General features: G+C 48.0%; 1 protein-coding gene across 3 annotated transcripts; it reads left to right on the top strand.

Moving 5' to 3' along the window:
• The first annotated feature begins 4,390 nt into the window (after positions 1-4,390).
• On the top strand, positions 4,391-10,470 carry LOC100194242 (uncharacterized). Of its 3 annotated transcripts, XM_008673991.4 has the most exons (3): positions 4,391-4,720; positions 8,236-8,412; positions 9,135-10,470. In XM_008673991.4, exon 3 carries the CDS (start codon positions 9,142-9,144, stop codon positions 10,117-10,119), a length of 978 nt encoding a protein of 325 aa, XP_008672213.1. In that variant the 5' UTR covers positions 4,391-4,720; positions 8,236-8,412; positions 9,135-9,141; the 3' UTR covers positions 10,120-10,470. The 3 variants fall into 3 exon arrangements, with proteins under 3 accessions (XP_008672213.1, NP_001132755.1, XP_008672212.1); NM_001139283.1 differs by lacking the exon at positions 8,236-8,412 and having other exon boundaries at positions 4,409-4,720; positions 9,135-10,237; XM_008673990.4 differs by lacking the exon at positions 4,391-4,720 and having other exon boundaries at positions 4,725-8,412.
• The last annotated feature ends 308 nt before the right edge of the window (positions 10,471-10,778 follow it).

Below are 10,778 nucleotides of genomic sequence, written 5' to 3'. Positions count from 1 at the left end.
GAAATGTTGATTGTGGGAAAAAGGGGGAGTTTAGGGGGAGTTTTTGAAATCTTTGATCAATCTCTTTAGGAATGACTCTCTTTATGCTTCAACATGTGTGTTTGACTTAGAGATAGAGATTTGAGTTTGATTTGCAAAAACAAACCAAGTGGTGGCAAAGCATGATCCATATATGCCAAAATTGAATAAAACTCAAAGTTATTTTATTTGAAGTGATTTTGCACTTGTTTTAGTTGCTTTATGTTGTGTTGGCATAAATCACCAAAAAGGGGGAGATTGAAAGGGAAATGTGCCCTTGGGCCATTTCTAAGTATTTTGGTGATTGAGTGCAAACACAAGTGCCTAAATGTGACTCTATGCCCATGGATGAACAAAGTGCAAATCATCAAGTAAAGGTATGTTTCTAAGCCTTAGTACATTGGTTTTGTGTACTAATATACTTGTCTAAGTGTTAGAAACAGAAAGAAAAAGAAAAGAAGAAAGGTGCAAAGACTTGGCTGTGTACAGCCAAGACTCAGTTCGGTCTGGGGCACCGGACTGTCCGGTGGTGCACCGGACAGTGTCCGGTGCGCCAGGCTGACTCGGCCTGAAGAGGCCGCTCTCGGGAATTCGCCGACGGAGTACGACTCAAATTCACCGGACTGTCCGGTGTGCACCGGACTGTCCGGTGAGCCAACGGTCGGCTGGGCCAACGGTCGGCCGCGCGATCTGCGCGAGACACGTGGCCTGACCAACGGTCGGGAGGGGGCACCGGACTGTCCGGTGTGCACCGGACATGTCCGGTGCGCCAGATCTGCTACGGTCGGCAACGGTCGACTGGGTTGTTTAAGGAAAGAAATCGGGCACCGGACAGTGTCCGGTGTGCACCGGACTGTCCGGTGCGCCCGACGACAGAAGGCAAGGATGGCCTTCCAGATTTGTTCTCAACGGCTCCTAGCTGCCTTGGGGCTATAAAAGGGACCCCTAGGCGCATGGAGGAGAACACCAAGCATTCCTACAACATTCTTAAGCACCAAGACATCGATCTCGCGCATTCGTTTCATTGTGATAGCATATAGAGCTCTTGTGGAGTTGTGAACTTCTTGAGTTGTGTTGCGAGCTCTTGTTGCTGCTTGTGTGCGTGTTGTTGCTCTGATCTTTTGAAGTCTTGTGTGCGTTGCTCATTCCCCCCTTGCTCTGTGTTTATTTGTGAACTTCAATTGTAAGGGCGAGAGGCTCCAAGTTGTGGAGATTCCTCGCAAACGGGATTGAGAAAAAGCAAGCAAAACACCGTGGTATTCAAGTGGGTCTTTGGACCGCTTGAGAGGGGTTGATTGCAACCCTCGTCCGTTGGGACGCCACAACGTGGAGTAGGCAAGCGTTGGTCTTGGCCGAACCACGGGATAAACCACTGTGTCCTCTCTGTGTTTGATCTTTTGTGGTATTGTGTTTTGTTGAGACTCCTCTCTAGCCACTTGGCAATAATTGCGCTAACACTTAACAAGTTGTTGTGGCTATAAGTTTAAGTTTTACAGGATCACCTATTCACCCCCCCCTCTAGGTGCTCTCACCACCCCACACATGAGCAGGACAACACATCGGCGATGGATAGAACGGGACGCACCATGCTATCCCTGGAGGAGGATGACAAGGCGATCTTGGTTGTGCTACCCTTTGGGTCCGTTTAGTCGGCTTTTGCTTTCGCACAGGTCGCCCTTTTGACTTCGTTTGTTTTATTGGCCGGTTGTGTGGAACGGCCTTCTTCATATATTTGGCAAGCAACTGACCAAAAGTAGGGCCGACTCTACTGAGCCGTCCAGACGTCTTAGTAGTGTTTTGTTTCCTAACACTCGTGTTGGAACGTTGTGGTCCGATGGTCTGAGGTTGCTGCTTCTGACCATCTGCGGACCGTCCGGCCATCATAGCCGGACTGTCCGCGCCTGTCTCGGACTGTTCGGCCTTAGTACCTGGATCGTTCGACGTACACAGAACAGGTGACCGTGATCGGGTGTCCGATCGTGCTTGCCCCCCGGTGCCTCCGGTCTTTCTTTTGTCCGGAGCCTTCAGAGTAACCATTCTGCGTGACATATTTGGTGTGCGAGGATTACCAATGACGATATTTTTATTTTTACTTTTATCGGCCGCACAAGGCCGAATTATGGCCTTTTTGCTCGTTGGCTCTAATGTGGTGATAGGAACAGGTGACCTGTCAATTTTCACCTCTTTTTGAAACCTCAACCGACCTTCGTTTATAGCCGATTGTATTTGCCGACGGAAGACGACACAATTCTTGGTGTTATGGAGAAAGGAGCCATGCCATTTGCAATAAACACACCCTTTTAATTGTTCAACCGGAGGAATTACATGTGACAATTTAATATTACCATGTTTAAGCAACTCATCAAATATTTTATCACATTTAGTAATATTAAATGTGAACTTAACCTTTTCCTTTTGTGTCGAGTGCGGGTGAGAGCGAACAGAAGGTTTGGCCTTAGTGGGCCAAACAAGCTCAGGGACGTGTGACTTTTTTTGTTCTTGGGGCTTGGGTGGCCGGTTATATTTACGCCGGCCTTCCGCACTAGGCGGATCACAGGTGACTTCTGGTGCTCCGGACGGTCCGACCTGCGCAGTCGGACGGTCTGTGGATGGATCGGACGGTCCGGTACTATTCTCGGACTATCCGGTCACGTCAGGAAACACATGTGACCCTTGTGGTAGGCTCTGTGTAACTCCGGACTGTCCGGCGTAGGGTGCCGGACGGTCTGACGGAGGGCCGGACGGTCCGATATTGTGTGCGGACGGTCCGGCCGCGCTCAGAGTTGACTCACCATTTAGCGAAGATGGTGGTGACGGTCGTCCTGGATATGAGTCCATCGGCATACCAGAGTATGGCTGGGAAAACCCTTTTGTTGCCGATATATTTGGCGCAATTGTTTTGGCGCCTAATTTATGTGATAAAAAACTAGGCATGTGAGTTTTTCCTAATGCGTGCGCCATCCTTTCTATATCCTCTGTGATACTTTTAATCCGATTATCAAAAGAAATTTTAATAGATGGAATATCATCGACTGACTTGACATCACCTATTGTGGGGAGCTGTTGCAGCACGGATGACATGTAATCGGCGTCTATTTCCCTTTCTTGGACGGTCTTCTGGTGGCAATCCACCCTGAAGTGCGAGAGGAACCATTTATCCGCCACCTTGAGCACCTGATCTTTTTGTCGTTGGACCTCCTCATCTATTTTCTTCATGTCATCTTTTAATCTTTTATGCTCAGCGGCCGATAAATTAGTCAGCCTTGTGCTGCTGTTTGGAGAAGCCCTGTTGAGATCTTTAGAATCGGCCATATAAGCCTGATTTTGTAGATCTTCAACCTCGTTCCCCAGCGGAGTCGCCAAAAGTATGTTGGTGCCTTTTTGGTCACCAAACACAATAATGAACCGCTTGGCGGTACTTGGCACCTTGGGTTCGGCTCCGCAAGATGAACAGTAGTGGCGGCCTGCGATAGGTCGCCGGATCGCCTGGTAGTGCCTTCTGCGACGGCGCGGACGGTCCGCGGCCTTGGGCCGGACGGTCCGTGACCTGGGCGCAGGAGCGGTGTCTTCCCTGCGTCACACCGGACGGTCCGCAGCTCTGGGCAGGATGGTCCGCGACCTGGTGACAGGGTCGTCTTCCTCCTCCTTGCTGGAATCTAGATCTCGTCCCCTAGGGGGAAAAGATCTTAAAGTGCTCCGGGTCGACAGGTCACCCGGGGCGTCCCCAGACGACGTGGAGTCGCCTAGGAATTAAGAGATCAAATCGAGGAAGAGGTCTTGGATGGAAAACTAGACCTTGCCCCCCAGGAGGGGTGAGATCCTAGGGTCGTCTTGGGATCGGCAGGCCACCCAAGACAGATCTAGACGACGTAGAGTCGACTAGGGGTGGAGGTGGATATGCGGAAGTCTACAACTAGAACTATGCTACATCTACTCCTAGGGCAGGAAAAGTAAGTAAGGTAATTGGTTCGATTGGAATGTGTTCGGGGGTTCTCAATCGGCCGTACCCCTTTATATTTATAGGGGAGGAGGTCTGAACCTTTTCCTAAAAGATAGCCAACAAACTCACACGTGATTAGATGGATAACCACACACGAGATAAGGATAAACATCCGAGTTAATCTAATCTCGGGACACGCGGACCGTCCGGGCCCATGGGCCGGACCGTCCGCTCATTTTGGTGTTCAACAAGTGTGATTGAGTGAGTTTAAATATATAGTAAGTCAAAATCCCTACTAACGTTTTCAATTCCTTCAGTCCGTGTGATGCAGAAATAATCAAAGAAGGTCTAATAAACCTTTAATTCATATAAATTTTAATAAAACCGAGCAAGGCCTAATTTAAGGTTAAAATGAAGAGACCCAGCCCGGCCGTGCGGTGCGGGAGGTGCCACGCCCGCCTCGAACTCTCGAAGCTTCGAGCACGCCACAACCCAACGGCGCGCGGGCGGCGGGCCCGTGAGCGTGCAGTGCTGAGTACACACGCCGAGCGGCGCCACTCCGGGTTAGCAGCAACAATACTGTGGGATTATATGAGATGAGAAGGAGACTACTAGACTAGCAGCCGTATCACTCACTACTCGCTGCCCGCGCCCGATCGGGCGCACTGCCCTGTGGTGTACTGGTGTGTCACGCCCCTCGTCACTCACCCCGTCACCCGCAACCCCATCTTCTATTCTTCCCGACGGCGCTCCTGGCAGCAGGTACTCAATGACCTACCCCCCGATGCGCTCCCGCCCCTTTTCTTTATCGGTGGATTGATGCGTGCCCTGGGTCGATCGATCGCCCTTCACTGTCCAAATGCTAGCGATTGGATTGGGTCGTTGTGGAATTGGGTTATGGGTGGACGTGCGGTCTGTAGATCCATTCATGGCCGTTCCCGTATCATTGTAGTAGTTGCTTTCTCCGCTCTTCTGGAGTAGAGGGAAACCCTCAAGAAATGTGTGTAAGCTTTGATTTGCACTGAGTTCTGGGATCTTATTAGGCCGTCTCGCCCTTTCTATTGCGGTAGGAGAAATGTTTGTTTCTGAGATTGAGCACACGCCGCCCAACCCGCAAGGACGTGTTGCCCGTCTGCTTTCCTCTTTCCCTTTTTTTTGTTTTTTTATATACGATTGTTAGAGGAACACCGAAAGCCGCGGTTTGCCAGATGCTGAATTTAATCTAGTGCTACAAAAAAACCTATTTCTATTTAGCTTCCAGTAAATTCCAGTTGATTCGCATAGGATCAGTAGTCAATAGGGGTGGTAATGGATCACGATCCAAACGTTTCTTCACAATAAGTTAGGGCCCTTAATCAATTTTAGTTAAAAAATGAGTAGGAATAAAGCCCGATCCTAACCCGATTCGATCCTTCAATTTTATAGTGTAAAATCTAGAGCCCTTACCATCCCTAGTAGTCGATTAACTGGTACATCCACTTTCTGTTTTGTGCCAACATAGGAGTAGGAGCCTCATAACTATCGCTAGAATTTTAGTCAAATTGCAAGTAAGCACATATAGGGCGATATCTGGATTCCCTGAAAAGCCAGTATCAATAAAAAAGATCCATTGAATGAACTGAAATATTTTTAGTAGGAATTTCAAGAACTAACGGTCAATCTTTTCGAGATAATCAAAGTCTGATTGAAGTTTGGGCAAAAAATGTATTCACTTTAAATCGACCGTTTACAAAAGGAATCTTTGGATCCCCTGAGTATTTTAGTTTACTTCTATGTATCGGGAGCTCAGCCATGTCAACAAGCTCGATGATCGGAGTATGCTAAGAGTCTTCATCGGCTACGTGGACGGCGTCAAGGCCTACTGCATCTTCGACCTTGTGACATAGCGCGTGCACATCACGTGCAACATTGCGTTCGACAAAGGGTGAGGCTGGGTATGGGTCATGATGGTGGACAACAACTTGACTTCGATGATCAGTGACTTCGTTGTTGACTACATCCACTTCGAGGGAGTAACTCTTCTTCACCGGGCTCACCTACCCTAGCACCTGGTTTGTCCACCAACACCGTCAGCCACGCCTCATTGTCCTGCACCGACGCCCACACCTTCGGGGTCGACGTCAACAACTTTGGTCCGCGATGAACATCACACGTTGTTTGCCACTCCACTATCCAATGATGAGGGTTGCATCGACGCCTACCACGACGATGAGCCTCTGCACTACCGCACTATGGACAACATCTCAGTGAGTAGTATACCCCTAGAGTGGTGCACTACAACTTAGAGGCGGAGCTACACCTGGCGCATGATGACATCGAGTCCCGCTCCTTCAGTGAGGCATAGGGGGACACGCCGCAATGCAGTAACCAAATGTGGGAGTTGGTTGACCTTGCTGGCCATCACATCATCACCCTTAAGTGGGTCTTCATGCTCAAGTAGAATGAGTCCGGGGCGGTGATTAAGCACAAGGCGTGTCTGGTGGTGCACGGGTTCATTCAACAGGAGGGAGTTGATTTTGATGATGCCTTTGCACCTGTCGCGTGGCGACAATCCATCCGTGTCCTCGCGTTGGCAGCTTAGGAGGGTTGTGCCACCACATGGATGTCAAATCAGCCTTCCTCAGCGTCGACTTGAAGGAGGTCTACACCTACTAGTAGTCAGGATTCTCATCCTCGACAAGGAGAACAAGGTTGTCGACCTAAGCAAGGCCCTCTATGGCCTGCAGCAGGCACCACGAGCTTGGAACACCAAACTAGATTCCACTCTCAAGCAGATGGGGTTCCAACAACATGCTCATGAGGCTGTTGTCTACCGACAGGGCTAGGGAGTCTATGCCTTACTCATAGGCGTCTATGTTGACGACTTGGGTGATCATCGACACCAAGGAAGAAGAGTTGGAGGCGTTCAAGGCTAAAATGCAGGCTGAAGGCCGCTTTACATGGGAATCGAGGTACACCAAGACACCTCCGCCATCTCACTCCATCAGATCGCCTACGCCAAATGCATCATCGAGTTGGGTGGGCACACCGACTGCAACCCGAACTACATCGAGGTCCACGCAGGCTCTCTGGCTAGTGGTGATCTCCTTGGCAGGCACTGAAGCAGTAGAGCTCAGGGTGGAGAATGAGTTTGCCTAGGCATTGGTGAAGAATCTCGTCTTCCGTAAGCACGACAAGCACATTCTGGTCAAACACCACTTCATCAGGAGCTACTTGGATGAGGGGAGTGTTAAGGCCAACTACATTAGCACTCATGACTAGCTCATTGATTTCCTCACCAAATCACTTGGGAGGGTCAAGTTTCAGGAGATTAGCGATAGACTTGGGATGGTTCAAATCCCTCTAGCGGCACCACACAACACTTAGTGGGAGAATGATAGGATAAGTTCAGTGATGATATGATAAGTCCCGTGCCTATGTCAGCATCTTATCTAGTACTTTGACATCTTACCTTCTACCTTATCTCTAATCTAGTAGTTGAAATTTTATCTCTACTTTCAGTTATAACAGACCACTTGGTCCTATATATGTAACCATAACCAGCCATGTTTCAAAGTGTGGCATAAGAAATAGAAAAATCTGCCCCGAACCTGTGCTCAACTCCAACAAAGCGTTTGGTAGTGTCGAGAAAGCTCACTTTTCTTGGCAAGCTTGCTCGGCTCAGCAAGGATTTCCTTGCCCATGGAGGAGAGCCGATATGACGCTCCCGCATGAGCAAGGTCTTACTCGCTCGTGTTCAGCCGATGGACTTAGAACATGAAGGTGAAACGAGTCATGGCACCAGCCTTGAGGGTGCATAGGATAAATCAAGTTTTGATGCAGCCAACTAGAGGCCGCATGGTCTGAATCAAGATCCTAGTAAGTCAACGACTTGACGAGCAGCCCTTGGTAGAAACATCGTGCTGCCCCAAGTCGCCTGCTAGTCCTCAAATTGAACGTCCTGATGTAGACCAAGCTCCGTAGTGCCCAATAGAGATCCTTGATGCCCAACTTGATTCATCTTTTGAGATCTTCCCCACGTAGATCAAGCTGCTCCTTCCATCTCGCCTTGAATCAAGCTTGTCTCGTGGAATCAATCTCTTGCCAAGCAGAATCGGCTTGGTAAGATTCAAATTGAGCCTGCTGCTGTTGTATCAAGGGTCTCTGTCCTAATCTTGCTCGTCGGTGCTGGTGTCAGGCTCTCCCATGGATGAGCTCATGGTATGTGAGAAGGGGCAGAGAGAGGAGAACCCAGCAAAGGAACTAAACAGACAAGCAAATCTCATCTTCCTTTGCAGAGTGAGATGAGGCGAGGATGGCTAAGCATGGTGGGACTGGCAAAGGTTGCAAACATGCCCTTAATTACGGAGGATGGGACCATGTGCTGACCGAATCCAAATAAAATGGTAGGGTCGGATTTCTCCAGAATCACTCTGCTGCAATCCAAACATGCTCTTAATCTACCGCTGCTGAAGGTAATACTATCTTATACCCTAATCAAGAGTAGAGGTTTAGATATTTGAAAAATGCACACAAAATACAGTAAAAATCACACCTTTCTATTTGGACGGCTCTAATTATTGCTAATATACCTTCTTGGCCAAACGATCTATTTTTCTATCTGTAACAAGTTCAAAATATTAGACTCCTTTCTGAGATGTATTAGTACAATGACTCCATGATAGTGTGCATACGAAGCTAGAAAACATATGATATAAATTGGTTGGGATGGCAGGAAGAACCAGTTAGTCGCCCTCCCTCTGGAGGCTATGACTCTAATGACTGATCTGTCTCTGTTTATATAGAGGTTAAACCTAAAAGACTAACAAACTGATAACAATCCTATCTGTATGATGACTGTATCTCTAACTAACCCTAACTTAATTGCTAGTTACTACTAACATGCAGCTGACCCTAACAACTTGGGGACTCGACTCCTTATTTGTAAGCATGCCAACCTCCATCATGGACGCATACTTTCCATAACATTAATGTATCATAAGTTCATATAACATTTGAAGCAAATATGCAGCAGCTTCACTTCATGAAATGCATAATCCTTATGAACGCGCATACCAGTTGATTGGTTTTGTGGGTCTATGTGGTAGAAAGCTACATGCACTTTGTTTTATAACTGTTGTCCCTAGTGCTTTGTTTATGGAAACTTTCTGCTATGCGAATGCTTAATTTGTCGCAGGAACAAGATGTCCAATAGGGCCACACATTGGTGTTATGCCTGTCGGCGGCCAATTCGTCTCCGTGGGCAGGATATCGCATGCCCCAACTGCAATGATGGTTTTATCCAGGAAATTAGTGAGATGGGTGGCATATTGAACACTTATGGGCTAATTGAACCAGACTTTGAAGAGCGTCGAGCTAGAAGATTCGGAATGATGGATGCCATGTCTTCCCTTATGCGGCAACGGATGGAAGAAATGGGAAGAGATGGTTTGTTTGATATTCGTGGTAGACAAGGAACAGGTACTGAATATGGAAGGAGGCCAACTGCTGTTCCTACATTGGTATTTGGCGGCATCCCTTCTCCTGGAGTTGATAGCGGTGATGTTAATGTTGTCCTCAGGGGAGGCCGCAGAGTTGGCGCTGCCCAACCAAATTTCAGTAGTTTAGTTGTTGGTCCCAGTCTGGAAGCCCTTTTTGAGCAGCTACTTCTCCAGAACAACCGTCAAGGCCCAGCACCTGCTCCACAGTCAGCTATTGACTCCATGCCTGTGGTAAAGATAAACCGCAGGCATCTTGACGACGATCCACAGTGCGCAGTTTGCAAAGACAAATTCGAGGTTGGAGCAGAGGCACGGGAGATGCCATGCAAGCACCTGTACCATACTGACTGCATCATCCCCTGGCTGGTTCAGCACAATTCTTGCCCTGTTTGCCGCCATCCACTGCCATCACAGAGATCAGGCAGTACCAGTAGCGCCCGGCCTTCAGCTTACTACAACGAAGCCGCTGATCCTCCTGGGGTCACCAGAGCAGATCTTGAACCTGCTCCAAGAGACGGTGGCAGGGAAAGCCAGGAAAGGCGCCGCTCCTTCTCGTTTCTGTGGCCGTTTGGCCCGTCGAGTTCCAGATCCAGTTCTTACCAGTACGAACAGAATGTTGATGAGCCTGCAGTATACGATCCAAACCAGATAGCATATTCTGAGTGGCACTATGACCACTGACTGAAACCCTGCAGCAATCGCAAGCTATCTGCAATTCGTGCCTTCAACCCTCAGCTTTGGAGAGGCATTCATCAGCTGTAATGGCTGCTTGCCGTATAAAAAAAGGATGGTTCTTGCCTGTTATATTGTGTTCAGTGCATAGCCTTGCTCCGTATGTCCGTCGTATATATAATCCCTTGCGTGTAGTAAGCGATGAACTGAATGCATCCAGAATATCATGTCATGATAAACTTGAATATAGTTTCATGGTTGTTATTTCAGACTGAAAATAAAATCAGTCTTCTGTTCCGGTTATACTGATTTCTGAAAGAATTCTAGACCTCCGTTCTTGAATATTTGTTGTCTGTTTTATATTTGTTGTCCATTTGTTGTCCGTTTTATATTTGTTGTCCGTTTTATTTCTGAGCTAAATCATGACAAATAAAAAAGAACAGAGTAAATATTTTGGGATCCTGTAGCTGGTCTCAAGCTCTCTGGTCTGCCCACAACTGCTTGCAAGTGTTGCTTATAATACTTTGATACCCCAGTTGATACCATCTCTGCATATCTGTTAGAAGCCAAATCCCTCGCACTGTACTATTAATCATTTGCCAGTTTGACAGTGTTCGAAAACGAGAAGCATGTGCGCTGTTGAATAGACCGGATAATAGTTGGAGTAG

The sequence above is a fragment of the Zea mays genome, chromosome 3 (genome assembly GCF_902167145.1).
Source record: "Zea mays cultivar B73 chromosome 3, Zm-B73-REFERENCE-NAM-5.0, whole genome shotgun sequence".
In the NCBI taxonomy this organism is placed as follows: Eukaryota; Viridiplantae; Streptophyta; class Magnoliopsida; order Poales; family Poaceae; genus Zea; species Zea mays.
The sequence above is the reverse complement of the archived record's forward strand: the minus strand, read 5'-3'. Positions and strand labels throughout refer to the sequence as shown.

Bases quoted from the DNA above. Each gene is read 5' to 3' on its own strand.
- LOC100194242 (XM_008673991.4), top strand. From the start codon at position 9,142: ATGTCCAATAGGGCCACACATTGGTGTTATGCCTGTCGGCGGCCAATT.